Raw genomic sequence first — 24,436 nt, forward strand, 5'->3', positions numbered from 1 at the left:
GGCTTTGCCTCAGCCACATTTTCATTCCTCTGACTTGCTAGTTTATTATGAGGACAGTCCCACAACACATGTCCCCATTCTCCACACGTGTAACACCAAATATCTCTTCCTCGGCCTCTTCCTCTGGGCACAAATCTTCCTCTATTAAAATCTCCTCTCTGTGGTGGTCTGCTACTTGAACTTCCTACTTCTTGCTGATGTTGCTGAAACCTTGGTTTGGTAGTTCCTCTACCTCTTACTGAACTTCTCCCTCTATTCCTCTGACTTTGTTTTCTCAACATCTTCTCTTCTGCCTTCAAACCTGCTTGATAGGCATCTTCAATAGTCTTCAGACTCAACAAGTTGATCTCGTCCTATATGTCGTATCTTAAGCCATTGATATATCTAGCTACCTTCTCCATATCATCCTTTACATGTCCTACTCTAATACTCAATCTATAAAACTCTTCTGTGTATTCTTTAATAGACATTCCTTTTTGCCTTAAATTCTGTAACTATTTGAAAAGATTCAACTGATAATCTTTTGGCATAAATTTAGCTTTCATTTTACTCACCATTTTATCCCATTGCTTGATCTTGGACTTTCTTTTTCTCATTCTGGATGTTTGTTTCTCATCCCACCAAATAGCTGCATGACCCTTCAATCTGGTAACTGCAAACTTCACCTTCTTTCTGTCATCAACCTCTTCATAGTCAAAATATTTGTCCAGTGAACTGATCCAATCCATTAACTCTTCGGCATTGAGACTCCCTTCATACACAAGAATTTCCACCTTTGGTTTTCCACCTACTTTAACCAACATCTTGATAACTTTGGTAGTTACATTTTCCTCATCTTCTTCTTCCTTAAAAGATGCTTCTACAGTGCTTTCAACCCCTTCATCAACTGCTCTCCTCTATGCAGTCTCTATTGTGTCCATCCTACATAGACTCCAGATCTCCTCCAGCAAGACTGCATTTGCTTCAAGTCTTCCTTGACCTATGCCAGCTCCTCTCCTTGGTGGCATGTTTACTATAGTCAAACTCAATCTATGAGCTCTGATACCAAAAATGATGAAGATCTCCAATTGAATAGTAACTGAACAGCTGTCGACAATTGAACAACGTCTCAATTGAACAATAATCTGCGATTGAACAACACTCCGTAATTGAATAGCAGCTGGACTGAAAAACAATCTAGCGATTAAACAACACTTCAAGAATTGAATAGCAAGTGTGATTGAATAGCACTTCCCTCCATGCCTTTGATTTCCTCTCCAAATTTAACAATCGCAAGTGATATTGCATCGAGGAACTTGCACGACGTTTACCCGCCTCATGGAACCGATATGGTTTGTAAGCCTTGGTCGATAAAAGTTTGGGTTCGAGTTTTAGACTTAAATCTCGATTAATTTAAACCCTGATATCCCTTGGATAACAGAATCAATCAGATCCTACGGTTACCGGCTCTTCGTCTAACACACTGTTTAAACGCAAGCTTAATCTTGTTGTTGATGCACTACAACAAAACCAACGATTAGCGTCCCTTTGTACTTCTTTTTTTGCATCTAGAACCCATTTTTGGTGCTATTTGCATCCATTTATCAAATATGGTCCAAAACTTGACACAAAATTTGCATCAAGTTTTGCACCAAATCTTACACCAAGTTTAGCACCAGGTATTGCAATAGGTTTTGCACCACGTTTTGCACCAAATTTTATGCCAAGTTTTGTGTCATCCTTTACACCAGGTTTTGTTCCAGGTTTTGCATCAAGTTTGGCACCTAATTTTGTTTGACATACTTTTGCATCCTCATTTGCATCCACTTTTTGCACCTACACTTGCATCAACTTTTGCATCGACTTTCGCATCCTTTTTTAAATCATTTTTTGCATCCATTTTTTCATCCATTTGTGCATCCCTTTTGCGCCAAGTTTTACATCGTGTTTTGTGTCTAGTTTTGCATAAAATTTTGCATCTACTTTTGTTGCATCCACTTTGCCCTCTTGTTTGGCATCCATATTTACATCCTCTTTTGCATCTATTATTGTACCCACTATTGCATCTAATATTTTTGTGCCACAATTAGCGCCTAGTTTGGCACCTCTTTTTGCACCCACTTTTGATTATAATTTTGCATCCACGTTTGCATCCTCATTTGCGTCTAGGTTTTCATCAACTACTACATCTATTTTTGCATCCCTTTTTGTATCCAATTTTGGACCGGGATTTGCATCGGGTTTTGTGTCTCGTTTTGCATCTACTTTTGCATCGACTTCTATTGCATCCACTTTTGCACACAATTTTGCATCCACTGTTGCACCCATTTTAAATTTCACTTTTTGCATCCCTTTTTACATCTTCATTTGCATCATACTTTGATTCTTTTTTTGCATCTATCATTACATCCACTTTTGTTATGCCACAATTTGCACCATGTTTTGCACTCACTGTTGTATCCATGTTTGCTTCCAATTTTGCATCCATGTTCACATCCTCTTTTGCATCAAATATTGCATCTATTTTTGCATCCACTTTTATGTCAGGTTTATGCATTGGGTTTTGCATCTCGTTTTGTATCTACTTTTGCATCTACTTACATTATATCCATTTTTTGCATCCAATTTTGTTTTGCCTGTTGCATCAATGTTTGCTTCCACTTTTACATCCATTTTTGCATCTTATTTTGCATATTTTTTGTCTATTGTTACATCCACTTTTGTTGCACCATATCTCGCGCCTACCATTGCAACCACATTTGCTTCCACGTTTGCATCCCCTATTGCATCCACTTTTGTTTCATCCATTTTTTCATATACTTTTGTTTCCGTTGTTGCATCCACATTTGTTTCACCACAATTTGTGCCAAGTTTTACACCTACCATTGGACCCATGTTTGCTTCCACTTTTGCCTTCATGTTTGCATCCAAGTTTGCATTGACAACTGCATCTACTTTTGCATCCACTTTTGTGTCAGGTTTTTCATGTTGTTGTGCATCTACTTATGTTGTATCCACTTTTCATCCAATTTTACTTCTATTGTTGCCCCCATTTCTATGTTCGCTTTTGCATCCATTTTCCAACACTCATCATATTTTCTGAATTGATGATATTCCTTATGGCATTGACAATTATGAACAATTGATGACAATGTCAATAATATTGACAATGATGAAAATGAAGATGATGGCGATGACATGAATTGTGATTATGATGATAAAGACGATAGTGGTTACAATGACAATGATGATGATGGCAATGATTATGATGATGATGATGCTAATGACGTTGGCGAATCTTCCCAATTTTAGATGTTGTCATTGTCATAATCATAAGCATTATCTTTGGTGTCATGATCATCATTTTCATCTAGGTCATCATCAAAAACAATAATGGCATGAATGATGATGATGCATGATTACAACAATGTCGATAGAAATTACATTAATGATGATGATGGGGATGATAAAAATGACAATGATGATGATAATGGTGGTGATGATGATCATCATCGATCATTTGTCAAAAATAGAGTTGTTATTTCTCTTACGTATATCAATGTGTCCTAAACAACCCTTTTCTAGCACTGATCACATTTTTTGGGTTGATGATATTTCTTACAACATCTACAATTATGAACAATTGCAAACAACGTCCATAATGATGATGATGATGGCATGAATGGTGATTATGATGATAATGTAATGATGGCAATAACAATGACAAGGATGATGGTGATGATGATGACAATGATTATGATAATGAGAATGACCTTACAATCTTATGGATTCGTGAACAATTACTAGTTTCAATACCATCTTCTGGATACGTATTACTATCATACTTTTTAAATTTTCTGTCTCTCTTGAGGTATCTTACTATAATGGTGTTATCAACACTAGAAAGATATCTTGTTGTAATGGTGGTTCTAATGTTAGCACTAGCAAAGTTTAGTAGGGAGGATGCTACTACAAGAGGAATTCCTTCTAAGTGACTATGGCATTCAAAATGAGGCTTTATGGGCTGCTTGTTAACACATGTTCTCATGCTCATATAAAATTAATGTGAAAAGTTGCTTCAATTGGTTCCCATGCATAATTGATATTGATAATGGGGTGGTATAAAATTGTAATGGGCATATCCGTTAGTTAGTTATGATGGGTCAACAACATTGAAACCATCCAAGTGACATTTCACCTTGGAACAATCGTCGCTCGTGCGAAAACACGAAGTTTATGTAAATGAAAGTTGTGATTGTAGTGGAATTAAAACCATCGAGAAATATCAAAGAAGACGCTGCCTACCAGTTTTGAAAGACAACCAAGGCATTGAACAACTATTTGCGTTAGGATGTAGTGAGGGAATCGAAGGAAATTTGGCAGCCCTAAGTTGCCATTACTATTGCCAATCACACATTCAATAGTAACCATAAAAGGTAGCCACATATAAACAGAACCTCGAGGTGTTGACAGTCAGAATCTATTGTAATAGCTTTGACGTATATATAGTTTTGTGTTTAGATGAGAATGAAGTGGGCTTCATCCAGGGTTCGGCTCAATCCTCGTCCATTCCATGCAGTGGTGTTTAATTCGCCAAGCAAGAGAATATTACGTGAGTGTTCAGAGTTAAATCAACAGAAATCAAGGACGTGTGATTGTCAAATTATTGCTCCTCCCTTATGATTGAGCGCTTGATGCGATGGTCATTATCCTTGGGTGATACTTTTATTCCCCATTTTCTATTGAAAAAGTAGCGTTTTTCTGTTCGATTATGATAGGATTGGATGAATGCCGGTTTGGGTGGATGTAGACCCATGTTTTTTTGTGGTGATCTTCAAATGTCTTGAGGATAAGAAAAAAATCCTTGACCAAGGTCCATGGTTTTGGGGATGAGTTGGTCTTCTAGTGAAGCCATGGTTTCCCAACTTCAATCCTCTCACTATGTTGCCGATGACTACTCTAGTATGGGTAAGATTCCCAGTTTTCCCATTCACTTTACCCATCTAGATCTCTTAGAAAAAGTGGGCAATTTTATTGGAAGATTCGTCAAAGTAGACAGGGAAAGACTTTTGAAAGGCATTTTCACCTATGTTTGCATATGTGTTTAGGTAGATCCCAATGAAGTTTTGCGAGATAAAATTGAGCTCAAGTGGATGGGAATTGTGTATTCCCAACCCCTGGACTATGAAAATACAACTTTTCGATATAGGAATTACCAACAAGATAGACACCTTCAAACTGTCTGTCCCTTTCCAATAGGGGCTTCCTCCTTACAGTCATCTAAGAACTCTAGCTGCAGTTGGAGGGATCTTAAGGAAAGAGAGGGATCCAAAATGTAACACCCCTCCCTTGTGTGTCAAACTTTGCAAACCTAAGCTGAGAAAAGCTAGGTATGATGTGTAATATAAAAAGTAAATACATTATTAATAAATTAATCACTTGGAAAAGCAAGACACCAAGAGATGAGATTCTTGCCAAATCACATTGGTGAATGGGAAAGGATAATTCTTTCATGGTAAAGCTTCTCGATTTAATTCTAGATAAGTTGGATGGATTGGAGATAAATATCCATTGAGAAAAACATAAAAGTTGTGCGGGAGAGAAAGGCAATCTTCTATGAGGAAAATCCTCATGGGAGAGAAAGGTGAGCTTTTATGAGATAAGCCTACGCAAATGGATAAAAAGATCCATAAAAGCGAGACACCGCTAATGGAAACCATATCATGAAAGAAGGTATTAAATACCCATTGCATAGATCAATTGGAGGCGGTTGATCCATGGCAAGAACCTCGACTCGGTGGTGAACTGAAGAGTCATTTCTAGGTTGGGTAGCGGTGCTCTGTTTTCCAAGTGTCGTTCTCTCTTTTGATCTAGTTTGACTCACTTGCGTGGATTGTTCTGTATGTTGGTTTCTTACCCTCTATGTTATAAATTCCTTAGCATATGAGAGAATTTGCTTGAGTTTTAAATGCACTGCATGTGGCGTTAATGAGATGATTTTATGGATGCACATAAATGAAATTCTAATTACAGTCACAGTATGTGGATCTTATGTAGAATTGGTGTTAACCTGTCTTTTGTTAAGATAGTGAATAGTCGTGCTTGAGCCGCTATGCAAATTTGTTAACTATGGTTAAGGCTCGACTGTATAAACTATGGTACAAGTTATTTGTGCTATGCATCCAATGCTGCGCTTCTGATTAATTGTGCATAATCCCTAAGATACACATGTTAACGTGTCATGCAACTATGGCAGACGGATTATTGATTATGTATGATAAATGATTTTGTTTTGAAACGGTAGAGCCTATGGTTCGGGTTATCTAATATATGCATTATGCATTATAGGATGAATTGCATCCATTGAGGCGTTCTAATTATTTATTCGTATTGCATAAGATATATGTCGGTGGTACTTTCGGCCATGACAATAGGAATATGAACATGCTATATGGCAAAGCTAGTTATTGTAAATGGATGACCTGATCTCCATAAATGTTGGATTGAATCCTCAAAGGAGGGATACTCGAATGCGGGATATTGAATAATATTGATTGATTCCTCCTCTATGATGTGATGTAGGCATGGGTAGAAGTGCTTGTGTTAGCTTTGTTATGAGGTAGTTGTATATGAACGCGTGTGACAACCATTACATATAAATTTATTACAAGCTAAAATTAGTAAAGGAAACCAATATGTTGCCTTTAATACTGTGGCTAGGAGGTGTCTACTGAAAGAGGACCCAAAGTTGATCATAATTCATGGAACAAGGTACCAATCAACCTTAAGCACAATGCAAGAATAGGATGAAAACCTTAAGCATGACCACCAACTCATCGAATGGCCTTGAGGCTGCAATATGCAAGAAGAGGATGAAAAACATTGACTTTGAAAGCTTTTACAACAAGAGAACCTTAAAACCCCAACTCCCTCCTTAGGACAAGTGTATTTGAGTTTACCAAGAGTTGGCTTCCAACACACCCAACGCTCAATGCCAAACATGACATGGTACACTAAAACACAAAGACCGTAAAACCTTTCAACATATCGACAAAGTACACATTCTTCCTTGAAATACACATTCTAAGGAAACCCACAAATGACTTCTCCTCATTTTGAGGATGGTACCTAAGTTAAATTGGATTGCATAGGGATTTCTTAACACAGGGTTCAAAATTATTACAACAATATACTCATTAATCACTAAATATGTCATTTGTAGGAATTGCAGTTAGGTGGGGAGGATAACACTCCTATCCATTTTTAAAGCTACACCCAATTAATAAGTTCTCCATATGCCACAATAAATGCAATTTTTATGACTATAGTGACACATCCCTCGAGATTTCCTTCCACACCAACACTTTTATCCATGAACTAAAGAGTGACTATTTCATTATTATATTATACATACATGTTAATATAAGCATTAAAATTTGTATTCCTTTGTAAATAATGCTAGTCCAAGAGATACATTTGATCACCTTGTCTTGTATCCAATATCCAATGTTGACCCCTATATCCTTAGATCTAGAGTGAAGGTTTCATTTCTAATGTTGTGTTTGAGCTTAAATTCTAATTAAGTATTTGGGTTAGCCAAGGTCATTACTTAACTTAATGGCTTTGTAATATACAATGTATCATATTTTTTTTAAGTTCAATTGGTGAGATATGTCTGGGGGATTGAACTTTCGATCACTTGGATACACAAGGGCTTGCCAACATGCTTTTTTCCAATTGTGCTACTACCCTCAGAAAATATACAATGTATCATATTAACATCCACTTAAACCAAATTGAATTTTGGGACACATGTCTCTTTGATGATGAAGGGAATCCAATTATGTGATGTCAAACACATTCCCTCACAAACACTCACAAAGACCCTACACTTTTTAGGGTTCGAACCTAGGTTGTCTGTTATGAAACCAACTCACAAAAAGATAGAAAAGATAGATCAACAACTTAGAAATCAGCCTCTTCGAGGGGGCAACCTCCTTTACATTACACAAAAGAACAATTATTGGATGATACAAATGACAAAGCCTCATTTCTATATATAGGAGTCTAAGGGGTCACAATATAATCAAAGTCAACATAACAATAATAATATAAGGGCACAAAAATAACAATAGTGGGCTTCTATGGGGCACAATAATAACAATATGGGGACAATAAGGGCACAACAATAACAGTAAGGGCCACAATGACACTAGTAATGGGGGAATCACTAGTGTTATAGGGACCTAACATTGTCTATATGGAAACATTGTATAATTTTGAATTTATTTATTGTAGATTTGTACATAGATGGATATTCCTTTCTTTGCATTTATCTTTTAGACTTCTTGCTTTCACCAATTGATTTAGAGCTTATGGAGTCTCAAGTAGCACCAATCCCCTTGCTTCTATTGGATTGAATAACATGATTTCTCTTTTGAAATCCATAATATCTCATTCACATGCTTCCTATTTCTCCCATAAGACTTTAGCACAGACTCCATGATCATGTTTGTGTCCCTCTTAATAACACACTCCTTGGAAGGGGCCATAAAATCTTTTATTAGGACTAAACTTGGATGTCTCTTCTTTCTTGCCCTTTGATTCTTCATTCAATCATACCACCCATCAACTTGTTATTTTTCCATTTTTCTTATAATGACCTTTGTTGTTGGGAAGGTGCCTTTCAAGTATTTTGTCTTTGCATATAGATACACATAAAGTATCATTATTTTAATCTAATGGACGTGGTTGTTAAAATCACCAATATTTAATTAAATATGCATTGTTATACCTTTGCTCAAGTCAACTTCAATTCAAATTCTAACACATGTGTGTATACCCTTCCTTGCTTAGTTTGTATATTGTTGTAAGTCCCCAATATATTTATGTTGGCTTTTGAAAGATCATCTCATCCACAAAATAAGTAGGGGGGATTCAATATTCAAATCCGGCAGAGTGGGGTTGAAGAAATGGATATTGAAGATGGATTCAATTATAGAAACTATCTTTTGAAAAAAGGTTAGTTTTGCCCCAAAAAGAAAGTCCCTCCTTTGAGACCTTGCCACAACTTCCATAGTTGTGAAATTTTACAATAATAGAACCTCTAGAGTAGAGGTTTACCATATACTTAGAACTTAGGTTGGAATTGATTTGATTCTTGAACTCTTTAGATGATGACTAGAGATCATTAAATACATAGTTTGAAGCGTTTGCTTGTAGTTATTAATGAACTTGTTAACCATCCATAGATGAATACTTCCCTTGCACATGTGCTTGATTTTGTCAATAATGAAAGAATCCTACTATGTTTTTGGTATATTCGACAAGACTACATCTTTAAAATAAAGAAGATTCAATTCTTAATGCTTTGCAATCCTGTAAGAGGGAGGGACAATCGAAGTCATGCAGGAGGAGGTATTCCCTTTGTTTAGCGAAACTCTACAGAGATAAAGCACTAAATGCAAGATTAACCCCTTGTTTATGTGATAATTAGGGAATATATATCTATTGTCTCAAAGATTAGTCTTATATATTCAAAAAGAATTTCTCATTTATTCTAAATAACACTTAACACTCTTAATAGAATAATTTCTCACCATTACAATCACAATAATCATTTTTCAAGGCAAAAACTACATCAAAACTTTTTGAATATGCAAGTAGATAATCTCCACAAATGAAGATGAAAACATATTTTGAGCATGTTTAAAGTGGATTAAAATATAATAATAAAAGACACAACAAAAATCTTGATACAATAATAGCTCAAATAATTATCTTTAACAAAAATCTATTAAAAATTACTATAAAATTATAAAATGAAATTAACATTAATAAATAATCAATTAATTTATATAAAATCCCAATTTAATCATGAATAATTACTTAATTCTTTAAGTTCCACTTCAAAGAAAACATTGACACATCAGCTAGAGAAGGGTGCATTATTGTTTTGGAGTAAGAGAAAGGTGCATTATTGTTTCGGAGTTCTATGTCCGTCACATCAATATTTTATTTGATGTGCCCAATTAATTTTCCAAAGTAAAACTATTATTCAGCTTAAATAATAGAATGTATAATATTTCACATTCTATAAAATGTATAATATTTCAAATTCTTTGAAAATCCGTTTTACTGAAACACAAATATATGGCCGTCGATGACATGATCGGACGGTAGATATTCTATCCCGCCTTTAAATTCAAATCCTCTTGGTAGTTTGGCGCCATTGCGCGTATCCCTCTCAACGAGCTCAGTAGCTCGCATATGAACAATCATGGTTTGCAATCGCATAAACATTGCCCCAGAATCGATCCACGAGCCACCAGATCTCTCTTTGCACGACTTCCAACAGTTCATCTGCGTTTCTTCGTGGTCAAAACGATTTCAGAAAAGGTATTTTTCTGCAAGAGAGTGCTAAAATTGCAAAGCGCCATTATTTTCTTGTCGCCGTCATGAATCCTCTACGCCTTGTCCTAATGAAATTATTTAGAGTTCTTGATTGGAAAAATTTGCCATATTTCAACTTTCTGGAAATATTTCAACTTTTTGCCTTGCAGTTCATTCCCCAATGTCACTTCAGGAGCACGCAGGTAGTGATAAAACTTGGGTCTGGCATGCAACTGATTTCTCAGATGGGGAACTGAAGGAAGAACTCTTCTGCATTCGTCTTGGCTCTGTAGACAGTGAGCACTGTTCTTAGACTCTTCTAATCCTTGTTTGTATCATGTATGCGGATTTTGAACTCTCTGCTATACGGTCTTGTCATTCTCCTGTTGTAAGCAGTACTACCCGAGATAACTCAATTGACAAATGCCATTCCACTCTACTGCCCGAGATAACTCAATTGACGTATGCCTCATGAGCTGCACTGAATTTTTGGATTTCTTACTTGAACTTGCTGGTTTTTAAAGGTCTTCCTTGAACGAGCTCTGCAAAAGGTCTGTTATCCGGGATCTGTACTAATATAGAAGCAGAGTTGAGCAATTAGAGGAGCATCTATGCTTTCAAAATTACCCAAAACTCTCACAAGCCAACTCCGACTGCCACCGACCTAGACTGTTTCATTTATACTGTGATATGCCTCTCCTGTAAACTTTCATATTTCTTTTGAGTACTAAGTAATTATGAAACATCGCGGCAACTGTTGTCAGGAACGGTGGTGGGGAAGCAGTAGAAAAGATGGATTGAAATATTCAACGCCCACTTAGGTCATTACCTTGAGTATTGGGCTCTTTGAGAGCCGAAAACTAAACCAGCCTTAGTTGCTGCTACTAATAGCCGTGTGCAACCTGCCCTTTTATTTTGTCCGAGGCCGATAAGGCAATTTGGTGTGTACTTGATGTATATATACCTCAGCTCAAATATAATTTAGTGGCAACCAGTTCCCTCGTTTGCATAAGTTTGTTAGCGTTCTATAATTGATGTGACAGTCAAATGTTTTTGCGATAATTGGGGTATTGCATTCTTCTTTGATTATTGGTCTGTTTCTTCGCGCTTCCCCTTGGTTTCGTATTTGAGTGGAGGGAATATCGTTTTAGTGTTGCATATATCCACATTAATCACAAATTTATTGACCAGACCTCAAAGTTTTTGATATCAGAGGTTAAGACGAAACCATATTTTACACTCAATTGATCCAGTTGTTAGTAACTTAGTTGTTCGATGGCTTTAATGAAAATTCAATCCACCAGTTTCCCTAATGGCCTTTTCCTGTTCACTAAACTGCTAATCAATCATTCTAACAATCATTCTAGGGAGTGATTAGGAGAGTGCACTTAGACACTTGTTGGGAAATAGTAGCAGTTACACTTAGGAGAGTATCATCATGTGCTGGCAGCCAAACTTATAGCAGTGACTATGCATTAGAGGCCATTGCAAACCTTTCAAGGCATAGTGAGAATGGGTTTTCTGTAAGCATTGAGTTATATTCTCCGATGCTGTCAATTCCCTGAATGACTGGTATCTCTTTTCTCCCTTACAAGCGCTTTCCTTTGACACCTGAGTTTCCCCAGATCAGCATCATAATACGAGATAGATCTCTACACAATTGTTCCGCTGAGAATGTTATTGATGTCCATGTGACATTTTTGTTGTTTTTTAGGGCAGTTTAACTGAGAATTTTGATGTTCACGTGACTTCTTTTTGGGCAGTCTGAAAGGTTCAGTTCAATTCAACGAGTTCATTGCCACCAAAACTTAAACAGTTGAAAGCTCAAAAATATCTGCAAACAAGCTTAAATCCTTTTTGACACGAGTGGATATCTTGTAGGGCTCTGTAATCGTTAGACTGTTTTTGCAAGCTCAGTGTGGTAGAGATGTTGTAATGTAATGTCCTCAAGCACTGTACTATGACTATAAATCAATCTGCAGAGGATGAGCAGTTCTCTGTTCAGTTCCATATGGATCAAGAGGGGTGCTTGAACCTGAAACTTGCATTGCCAAGCGGTCAAAAACAAGTATCTCCTTCTCTTCCTACTAACATCCTGACAGAAAAGGCCAATCTGATGGTGAATCCATGCTCTTATGCTTTGTTAATACCAATACTCTTCAGAGAATGATCCCTTTAATATAGAAATTTGACCTTCTTTCTCCATGACTTCATCTTCTAAAACCTGTACTCTGTGCCACAAGTCAGTTGCCTCATTCCGGATGTTTAGAATAACCTGGTCTTTAGCTTCTGCTGCTTGCTTAAGCAATATATTCTGCTTGATCATATCACTCTTTTCGGCCCTTAGTCTGCACATTTCATCATGCATATGACATATTTTCCCTTTCAAATCATTCATCAGATTTTTGGAATGTATCAATTCAGCCTCAGTTTCAACCTTTTTGTAGTTGGCATTTTGCAATTGTCTATGCACTTGCAGGTGTTCAGTTTCTGCAAAAAGCAAATCTTGGTTTGCAACAATGGCTGTTAACTTTCGGGTTAACTTTCCCATTGACTCTTCACGTTTTGCAATCTCCATCTCAGTATTCAGTACGATGGAAGATTGTAGTAAATGATGCATCATATTGACTAAAAGTTCTAAACGCTCAAATCTTTACATTATTATGGTTTAAATAAATCTAACTTGACATTCTGTGATGGAACGAGCTGCCTATCTTTCGTGGCATTTTTGGGAAATTACATAATTCATGAAAATAGTGTTTTGTAGCATGCATTCCCATGTTCTTTGTTCTTAGATATTCTCTTCTTTCTTTTCCTTTATCTATAATTTGTTCGTAAACCATGATGACCCGAAGTTGGATACAATTGGGAAAAAAAGACTGCAGGAGATAATGGTACACAGAGGCCTTTTATGTACCAAATAACCTGTTGCTAAACTGTACATTCCATTGACAAAGAACTGCTACTATACCATCTTCTTTACTTCCTAGTATAATATCCATGTTTTCTTAGACCAGTGTTTTATCCACCTTGTGTTCATTTCAGGGGAACCACTACCAGGACAGTGCCGACTGGTTACAAGCTCAAGGGGAAGAAAAGAGATGAATTTCATAATCACATTCTGCTTTGAGAATGAGTTCTATATCTTGATGACTTTCATATAATCTAAGACCTCGTGGAGATGGTTTTTCTTTTTGGTTTTTTTTTCACACCATTGACAGACCCTATATTTAATTTGCATGTTTGCATTTTGAACTTCTACAGAATCCCAGTGGTATTACTAGCTTTGGGGCCTCGTCTATTTCTTCTCTTGGTTTTTTTCTTTTCAGACCTCTGATTCTAGGAAATCTATTGAGCACTTGTTAAAAGGAGGAAAATGATCTTGAACCAGATTCTCTCTTAAGCAAGAGAACGATACAAGTGCCTTGTGCTTATAAAATTTTCTTTTATTCTAGTTTAACAGATTATCATTAAGGTTGTCAATCCTGCATCCCTGCAGAGTTTCTGCATCAGGGTTGTGGGATTTTGTGGATCATGTGCACCAAATGTTCTCTAGCAAATAGTGCATCAAGAACAAATAATGCCCTGCGAGATTCTGTGTTTGTTGAATTAGATTCCAGGCTTCTAGAGCTTCATCCTATTTCACCCTACCAGTACTTTCATATTGCCTTGAAGCAAGCCCATGGTTTACTATTCACTATTCCTAAGCTTCATTTGAGTAACATCATAATGCTGCCTAAGTATCAGATGTTGCTGTCTGAGATCAGCCATTTCGACTCTAAGAGCTCTCAATGTTCCACCCATAATGATATTATCCTCTGTATTCTTGGAAAGTACCATCTGCAAGCCTTCCACTCTTTCAGCTAAAGAGCTCATCTGCAACGTGTATAAAAGGGCTTAATACATGATGTATTCTACCATTGATGCTAATAAAAATAATCCTTCAAAATAAAACTCTTAAGCTTCAAAATTACCTCCTCCTCTTTCCGCTGGGCAAGTGTTAGAAGATCCTCATTTATATTGAGGTAATCTGTAACATAGCAATTTAGTTGCCGTGTTTCTTTTTTGGCTTCTTCCACAGTTCCTAGGTCTTCTATTAGACCTTCACCTCGGGTTGGAATTTCTGATGCATCTTCAATGTGTTTTAATGGAGAAATCCCAGCCCACAGTTTTAACGATCACTACCCGATATCAGAATCTATTGGAAGCCCAGATATTTTATATGAGGCCGTTGATTTAGAGGAAGATCCGAAGATGTATCAAATTCCACAAACAAAGAGACTCGTGCCTTTGATCCGAAAACAGTAAGAACCAATTACAGTGATAACATAGGTTTGAATTTCTAGGCACTTGAAGCTTCATGAAATGAACAATGGAGATTGACTGCAAATATGAAGAGGCCCACCATGATGTTTAGAAGCCCCTCGAGCTTGAATCTCCCTTTCAAAATGGCCATACATGAAAAATTTCAAGCCCCTTGATGAAGCATCTTGAATCTCCCTTTCAAAATGTCTTACATTAGGCAGTTACAAAAAAAGATATATGCAGCCCATGTTTCCTGCTCCAGACAAGCCAAATCCCAAGAAAGCTTTCCTAACAACTTTTGGAACATTTTTTTTGTATCCTTAGTCATTAATTGATACATTTTTGGAATGTTTTTCTAAATGAGAAATTGTAGCTTGCCATTTCCTTTAATCAGGATATGAATAGTTTCTTGAAATTTTTAGTTTATTTTTGGAAAACAGTGTACAGTAACTTACAACTATACCTTTGACTTAGGTACAGTGCTATGATTGTGATTTTTATTTTTACAATTGTCTACTGGTTCCTATGCCTCACACTTATATCATTGATGGATTTGCCTAGAGAACCAATGAAAGCTTCCATCAGCCCCTGTTGCCTTTAGCTGGTCTCTTGCCTTTTACTAACAGACCTGGAGCCTATTCTAGCTTGAAAGAGCATTACGATGGACATATAACGTACGGAGTTGTCTCCATCTTTTTATAGCCTTTAAACTCTTCTTTACCTGTGAGTTTTCTATTCTTATCTGACATAACTGCTTGTGACCTTTGGGAAACGTTTCAACTTTCTCTTGTTGGCGTAGTAGCTACAGAGAAGGGTATTGTGTTTATGTTTCTCGAAGATACCTCTGCAAAGTCCATGAGTTTGGAAATTTTCATTTTAGTGAACCTATTGGCTTTAAACCTAGCTGCTTTTTTGGCTTGACAAGTCATCTACATGGGTTTTCTTGTAATGTACAAGTTATACATTAATTTGTAGTATGTACATGGGTTTTCTTGTCATGTACAAGTTATCCAATTAATGTATGGAATGGAATACTGTCAAATGTTCTTGGTATTTGCACAGTCATTGTTGAAAGCTTGATGGTTCATCTGCTTGAGTGATAGTAATTATGTGTTCTACTGCGTCATGGGAGTAATGACTGTGCTGAGAAACTTCCAAAATAAAGAAAGAATAACAAAAAAACACATTGTAGAAATATAAATAAGATAATAAGATTATTATAGAAAACTGTTGAAATATTATTATTAAAAGAAGATATGACAAAATGGCAGAGTCAGGAAGACGTCCCCTGAAGAAATTCTTTTTGCTGACCAAACAATAAAAGTCCAAATCATGTATATATCCACTAGGGTACATGTAGCTGTTATATAGCTTCATGTCCAAACATAAGCATAGTTTAATTGTTTTACATTTTAGTTTTTTTTTGGGTATATTTTCCAGTTAATTTTGCCTAAAATTTGGTAGGTATCTGTTGGAATTATAACTTTATGCACTCTACAATTCTGTGACCAGCTGAATGTCAAGCAATTGAACCGCGATTTAAATCCTATTTTGTCAGCAATAAGTACTATACTTTGTCTTTATTTAGTGTAGAGAACCAAGCACTTATTCACTTATCAGCATAGTTAAGACTTGAGTTTAGGGTGGCTTTAATTATCTCTGGTAATAGCAAATGATACGGAGGATTGTGCATAACCCACCCCCTTTTTGATTCCAATAAGCAGAGGTGGTCACTATGGTAATCCGATTTCAATTTGTAGTTAGAAAATGGGGTCACAACTTTCCATATTTTTTGTTTTGTTTTGTCTTTTTACATCAAACAATAGTATATTTATTAGAACCATAGTCAACTAAACAAACAGGAAACAATTTATTTGACAGGTGGAAGAAGTGATAGGCTTAGAGCAATTGAATTGTAGGCCATGCTTCTTGACAAATTGATGAACAGATGTCTCCTTACTTGAAATTTAGGTTGGCACCATGGCACCATCCTGTCCATCATTATACACTAATCTTGTCATTATCTTCTTCACTGTGAATGACTGGCCTGTTCCCTGCAAATAGATCTGGGCATAGAGGAGCCAATCCAAGAACAGTAATCTCTAGCACAAGACAATATTAATGATCTAAATACCTAATCATGAAGCTTGAGTTTGATTTTTCTCTACTGGTTCTGAATCTCTGATTGAGGATCTCCCACTCGTCATTATCAAACCTTCTCCTTCATCATTGGCATCAGCTGCACTGCTGAGGTACTTTGGTTGGTTGTCATTGGACTTGAGAGCTTGAAGTTTCAAATGATTATAGTAACAGACAGCCAGAAAAGCCAGTCCACACCCACTCAAGTTTATGACTGTAACCTTTTCATTTATTACAGACAAAGATTATGTTATGAGCAGCCAGTCCTTGACAAGACCAGCAACATTCATAGTCAAGGCTGAAGTCTTTCCTATCAGAAGAAACACTGCAAGATTAAGAGCCAAGGCACAAGCAGAAATGTCATGTAATCCAAATCAAAGGAAGAGACCCTGATTATCAGAAATGGGTATTCTACTAAGGCCCAGGGGGTGCTGAGAAAAACAAGGCAACAAGGAGCAACAAAGATGTGATGGGATTCAACTTAATCCCTTTTGATGTTCGTGGAATTTGTATGAGAACCAATTGGGTAGTCTCACATGCAACTGCACTTAACTGGAGAATCACCTCCCATGCATTCATCTTGGCCTCCCCATAAGCTGAAATAGTAACTGCAATGGATATGGCCAACATATTGGCCTTGGGCTCACCTTTATAAGCTTCTTTCTTCAGGGAAACCACAATCAAATACACAACAATGGGAATTAGAGCTTTCAACATTTGAAATAATGATACTGAGAGGAAAACATAGGCAGAATTTGAAAACCAGAGACCCAAAGAATACACTTATCAATACTATGGGTTCAACGAGCTTGAAGACTCTTACAATAGCAACAGCCAGTGTTGAGTAGAAGCCCATGTGAATCATGGTGGGACTGATCACACTAAATTTGTCAAGCAATGGCAACTCTAATGGATATGGCTAACATATTGGCCATGGCCTCACCTTTATAAGATTCTTTCTTCAGGGGAATTGCAATCGAATGCATATCAAATGGGCACAAGAGCTTTCAACATTTGAAATATCGATACTTTGAGAGACATGCACCAAGGGCTGCATCATTTAGGATTTGTACTCAGTTTAGGTGTCATATTCAAGGGGAAGTTGTTATGCTTTCCACCACTTCATAGATTGTTAGAGTGATGAAACAAAAGAGGCTCCCTCTTGAGGCTAGATTATGTCATTCATATCAGCTGTGTTGTTGATGTCCTAGCTCAGCCAGGTCTTGCCAAAACTCTGTTGAGGTTCAAAATTTATTATAAACTGAAATGTCTTCACAAGAATTGACCTCATAAAATGCAATAATCACAAGATATGCCATACATGGCTGTGATTATGGCTCGCAAGACCCTTAGACTTTGAGCAATGAGGCTCGCAACATCACTTATGATTATGCACTCTACAATTCTGTGACCAGCTGAATGTCAAGCAATTGAACCGCGATTTAAATCCTATTTTGTCAGCAATAAGTACTATACTTTGTCTTTATTTAGTGTAGAGAACCAAGCACTTATTCTGCTCATCTATAGAAGGGACAATGGTTGTTTGCCTATGAGGTATAAGGAAATCCTATCAGATGTTTTGTATTTTCGTATGGAATTGAATCATACTCCTGCACACTGTAACATTCATATATATCATAACAAGTGAAACAACTCTTTAACAAAATGGAGAGGGGAGGTGCAAGTAAAACAACTCTTTCAAAAAATGGAAGCTCTCTCAAATCGGGCAATGATGACTCCAAGGACTGCCTTTTGAGTTCCTTAATTTCCTTCGAACTCTCCTCTCCTTTTAGTAGACATTTCAAGGGCAAAGATAATTGCATTTCTAGCCTTCCCATTTTTTGTTCCTTTCTTGTGGTGGTTTTCCCAACAATTTCCACCCTAAGTAGCGTTGTTGTGGACGAAGTTTACTATTTTATTATAAATGACATTTTGCTCCTTCCTTCGAACGTTTCGAATAGCTTTAGGTACCATTGTTTCCTTTAGAAATGACGGTTCCATGTTTAATTCGTTGTTTCGTTATGATGTCCTCTCTTTAACCGTGGTGACCTACGTTTAGGTTGAGATCAACTCCAATGGTTGATGGAAGAATGATTTGTCTAATTGTAGGATGTTGTCAATAGGTTTGTGCAAGGCTCTGTCTCACTAAGTGCCTTACGGAATAATTTTTACCCTTCACAAGTGGCTCCCACTCTCAACCCCTCTCCATTAAATCGACCCCTCTCCATTAAATTTGAACATGACATTTAATGAGTTAAATCCAACACAAACTACTTGATCCACACTAGATAGGTTTATTCTATTGTTAAATTTGAAAATGACATTTTATGGGCTAAATCCGACACAAACTGCTTGATCCACACTTGATAGGTTTATTCTATATATATATATATATATATATATATATATATATATATATATTTTTTTTTTTTTTGGTTACACTTAAACTACACAATTGTCATTGTTATATTTTTTTTAACTTTATTTTTTCTCACTTTAGGAGTTACTTTTAAAACAACGCATTTTATTTATTCTATTGTTGTATATATATTTTTGTTTTGGTTACACTTTAACTACACAATTGTCATTGTTATATTTTTTAACTTTATTTTTCTCACTTTAGGAGTTACTTTTAAAAAAACGCATTTTATTTATATTGGATATATTTTTTAATTCCATTGATTTGTTTGTATCATCATTGGTTGAAGATCAGTGAAAGTAATGTGGTGTCCGTGGCAGAAGATGAGCTAATGCGCATTCTCATATTGATGCGAAACTTTGTGCCTGGATATAAGCAAATTGTTGAGGGTGATTGGAAAGTGGCAGCAATTTCTTACAGGTCATATGATCTAGAAGGGAAAACTATTGGTTCTATTGGTGCAGGGCGTATTGGCAAAGAACTACTTAAGCGTTTGAAGGTATTCATTCTTAGGATCTAGTACTACTTCATGATGTTGCAAACTTCTTTTCAAAAATCAGTGCTCCATAATTCTTACGCATGCATGCTGTTTGTTTCAAAATTTCAATCTAATAATAATAAACATTACATGATGTTGAATTGAATTGCGTTCCTTTGTACAGCCCTTCAATTGTAAGCTTCTTTACCACGACCGTCTTTCTATTGGACCCGAATTGGAAAAGGAAACTGGAGCAACATTGGAGACAAATCTTGACGAAATGCTACCTAAATGTGATGTACTTGTCATTAATATGCCTCTTTCTGACAAAACTAGGTGCGCCTTATCACAATTTCATAAATAGTCTCTCCCATTATTCACTCAAACATCAATAGCACCTATATATTTTGTAGAACTTGTGAACAAAAACCTAATTATTGTTTCTCTTGCCCTTTCCTTTTGGTTACAGTAGGGGAATGTTTAACAAGGAAGGTGTTCTCTACCAAGCCTAGCTTTTCTCTCAGAATCTTAACATCCCCTTTGCAAAGGGTTTCATTAGAATGACAACAACCCGCATTTAAAGCATTTCTCCACCCATCCTAATTAGAAATACAATTTTGGGTTCTCTACTAATTTTCTCCACACCCATTTAATCTAACAATGGACATAGAGCGTGTATATTTATACTTGTGTGTTGGAAATACCATTTTATACTTTAATGTTTATTATTTTTGTTTTATTATTATTACTTGAATTTCTTCTTAACAAGTGGTTGTGTTTCTTTTGGTTTTAGTGAAAGTATGGGCTCCAATGTTGGCTCTCTTATTATGGAGTATAATTCATCTTTGAGAATTTTTCAATTATTAAAGTAGGTTAGTCAATTGCTTAAAATATTAAATTTATTTCAAAAAGTTTTTGTTACTTTATAGGTTAGACACTGGCTTGAAATATTAAACTTATTTCAAAATGTTTTTGTTAGTTTATAGATAAGGCGTAGATTTCTTGGCTCTATGATGAAAATAATGAAGGGAAAATACATGTTAATATGTTACTTGTGCTCTTTGACTGAAAAATACACGGTGAGAGAAAAATGTATATTATGCTAATTGAGGAATGTTTTTCACTTGTCGAACTTATAGTATTGAATTTAACACACTAACACTTTACAACAATGAACTAACAACATTCATGATGAAAATAGCAATATGGAAGATTTATCTGCATAATGAAAAAGGCAATATGGAAGATTCTGATCACGTTCCAAGGCATTTCTTAAAATGTGGATGTGACAAAAGGTTGTTGTGGAAGTTGTTGTTTGTATATGGAAAATTTCTTGATCATTGTGTATAATCCTAATGTTGATAGATATGTCTACTAAATGCTTCCAGTTAATGGGGCATTGATTTGAGCATTCAATATATTTTTATTCTTTATCAAAGTATTCTTTTGTTGTATTTGTATTTTTCAATTTATGCCTTACGGCGTTTCCTTTGCAACATCTGGTGCAAATGCTAGTATATCTTACCTCATTTTATGGTTAACATTGTATAACAAAAACATGCGTTGTGTTATGTAATTAATACTAACATGTAATATTGATTTTTTTTTGTCAGAATGCTATAGGTAATGATTGCCAAGACGATGATCCAAATTATGTTCAACATATATCAGGAGATGATGAGGATGAGGATGAGGATGATGGTGGTGAAGGAGGAGATGATGATGATAGTTGCGGTGTTGGTGATGATGTGGATCAGAGTAATGAGGATGGTCAAGATGATCATGAGGATGATCTTGGTGGTGGTAGCTAGGCATGCACATGCATTGTTTTTTATGAAGAAATTATTGTGTAGAATGACATTGTTATGTTTAGATGGGTGTTGTGAATTTACCCTATATCAATGAGACATTTTGATTTTGTAATCATACGATGAGTTTGATTTATGTATGTTGTTAATTTATCGTAGAATAACGATATTCATGAAATATTTTGATTTGTTAATCATATTTGAATTTTACTTGTTTTGATTAAAAATAATACTGATTTTATTAGTATTATGTTGCTATTTTATACATGTTTTGAAAATTGTTAATGACACATTGTTATTTTTTTGGATGGATGTTGTCAATTTCTCTTAAATTTCTTTACAAATGATTTTGAATTGTGATATCTGCTTTAATGATATTTAGAAACTATCATATATTTCACTATGAATCTATAAATGAGGTCATATATGTAAAGAAAAATATACTCTATATAAGAAGTCAAATGCGGATGTAACCATGGATGCAAAATTGAAAGTAAAATTGGATGTTAAACTAGGAATTAATACAAAATGCAAACAATTGACATACAAAGTGTTTTAAATTAGAAGTGAAAAATTGTGCAATAGTTGACACAAAGAAGGGAACAAAACATGGCATACAAAAGGATATCAAATTGGGCAAAAACAAGGACACATAAATGGGCACCAAATTAGATGCAAAAAAAGACAACTAGATGTAAAATAAGATGCAAAGTTGAGCGTTAAAAAGAAGCAAAAAATGTTGCAAAATATGCCAAATGATGATGCAAATAATGGTGTAAATTTGGGATGCAAACTTGGGTGCAAAAAAGGAAAAAAAAAAGATGTAAGAAAAGACATAAAACAAGATGCAAAATGGGGCTGAAAAAAGGTGAAACCAAGGATGCCATATTGGATGTAAAAAATGATTCCTAATCACATGCAAATTTAGGCTCGAACTCAGACACAAAATTATATGCAAATGTGGACACAAAATGAGGCAAAAAAAGATGCAAATTTGGATGGTGAAAACGATGTAAAACTAGACACCAAAAAAATGCAAAATTGGATGAAAAAGTCGGTGTAAATAATGGTGCAACATTGGACACAAGTAGACACAAAAAAATGGTGCAAAAAGGGGCATAAAATAGCTTAAAATTGGATGCAAAACTTGGTGCAAAAACAAATACAAAAGTAGACGTAAAAAATGGCTCTAAATTGAATGTACCATTAGACACAAAATAAGATGCAAAGGTGGACACAACACATGACTCAACATAAGATGCAAATATAAATGCAAATTTGGATGCTCAAAATGATGTAACATTAGATGCAAGAGATGGTGTTAAAAATGATGCAAAATTGGATGAAACAAATGACGCAAAATATGGTGCAAAATGAGATGGGAAAAATGGAGACAAATCAAACATAAATGTGGATGTAAAAAATGGTCCAAAAAAAGATGCAAAAATGGGCACAAAAATGGATGAAAAATTTGGTGCTAAATTAAATTCAACACATGGTGCAAAGATAGGCACCAAAGCTGGTGCAAAAATAGAAGCAAAAACTAGTGTAAGACTAGATACAAAACCTGGCGTAAGACTAGATGCAAAAACTGACACAAAATGGATGCATAAAAAGACGTTAAATTGGATTCAAAATACAGTGTAAACTTGATGCAAATGATGGTGCAAAAATGGAAGCAAAGAATGACACAAAATAGGAAGCAAAAGAGAATGAAAAATAGATGCAAAAAATGACACAAAACTAGAAGCAAAACCTGTCATAAAATAAGATGCAAATCTTGGTTCAAAATTTGACGCAAAAAATGATGCATAGTTTGGTGTAAAAAATGATGCAAAATCTAGCGTGAAAAAGGATGCAAAATCAGATGCAAAAAAGGACGCTTTAAAAATTGTACAATAGAGCCAGATTTAGCGCCAGGTTGCTCATCACAATTACAAAAAAGATGCACTAAAATCTGGCGCTAAATCTGGCGCAAATCGCGGTTTTGTTGTAGTGATGGTGACATCAGATGTTGACTTTTTGATCAACGGATACGATTGCATACGAGACTTCAACCCGATCGAACCCTTCTATGATATTCTACCCCCACTATTAATATTAATGACTGCGATTAACCATAAACACTGAGATTATAAGCAAAATACGAAAAATAGAGGAATTACCCGGATGCGCTTCAAAACGCAGATACACAAAATAAACGAGAGTTCCCACCAGGATCACACACAGATGCACACTAAAACAAATTCATTCAAAATAATAATAGTTACAGAGTCTCGGCCCCTTGGCTCGATTACAACAAATTAACAGACCTCTGTTTCAATCTCAAAACCCTCTCTATCACACAACTCTCGCTTCTCGCTCAATCCTCAATCATCTCAGCTAATCCTTCTACATTACATTTTCTTCTTTTTATGAGTTGAATCCTACTCTAATTGTATGAAAAACTCAATCTATATTTTAAATAATCTAACAATCAAATCTCTATTTTCAAGCTCCACTACACACCTACGCTAACAACTTATCCTTCAATCTAAAATAAGACAATTTCCTAACTATTACAATAATGTATTACAAATCATTTTCGAGAGATCCAACCCTCTCGGTTAAAACTGACTTTTGACCACTCAGGTCAGTGAAATTCACTCTTTTAGCCACAACATGTGAACAAACCTTCACATTGCTGGCTAAGTCCAGATGCTCCTACATCATTTAGCAACATCCTCTACTTGTAGAAGCACCATCTAACTATCTTGCAACATCAAAAAACCATCATGATATGTCTATCAATGCACATGCCAACTCATCCTGGATCCAAGAACATCATGCTACCATCAAGATCCATCAATGCCATCATCTCAACAAACATCAATGCCAACACATGCTAACACAATCCAACATGAGCAACATCATATT

The 24,436-nt window shown here is 35.7% G+C and overlaps 1 protein-coding gene across 3 annotated transcripts; it reads left to right on the forward strand.

The window, feature by feature from the left end:
- The first annotated feature begins 10,222 nt into the window (after positions 1-10,222).
- LOC149191305 (formate dehydrogenase, chloroplastic/mitochondrial-like) lies at positions 10,223-21,667 on the forward strand. 3 transcript variants are annotated; one of them, XM_089406214.1, is made up of 5 exons: positions 10,223-10,377; positions 10,542-10,667; positions 19,555-19,733; positions 19,897-20,048; positions 21,326-21,465. In XM_089406214.1, exons 2-5 carry the CDS (start codon positions 10,553-10,555, stop codon positions 21,333-21,335), a joined length of 456 nt encoding a protein of 151 aa, XP_089262340.1. In that variant the 5' UTR covers positions 10,223-10,377; positions 10,542-10,552; the 3' UTR covers positions 21,336-21,465. The 3 variants fall into 3 exon arrangements, with proteins under 3 accessions (XP_089262340.1, XP_089262341.1, XP_089262339.1); XM_089406215.1 differs by having other exon boundaries at positions 19,897-20,005; positions 21,326-21,455; XM_089406213.1 differs by lacking the exon at positions 19,897-20,048 and having other exon boundaries at positions 10,227-10,377; positions 21,326-21,667.
- The last annotated feature ends 2,769 nt before the right edge of the window (positions 21,668-24,436 follow it).

Source organism: Pinus tabuliformis, chromosome 2_2, assembly GCF_031772625.1.
Source record: "Pinus tabuliformis cultivar Carrire ecotype Pingquan chromosome 2_2, CPIR1, whole genome shotgun sequence".
Lineage (NCBI taxonomy): Eukaryota > Viridiplantae > Streptophyta > Pinopsida > Pinales > Pinaceae > Pinus > Pinus tabuliformis.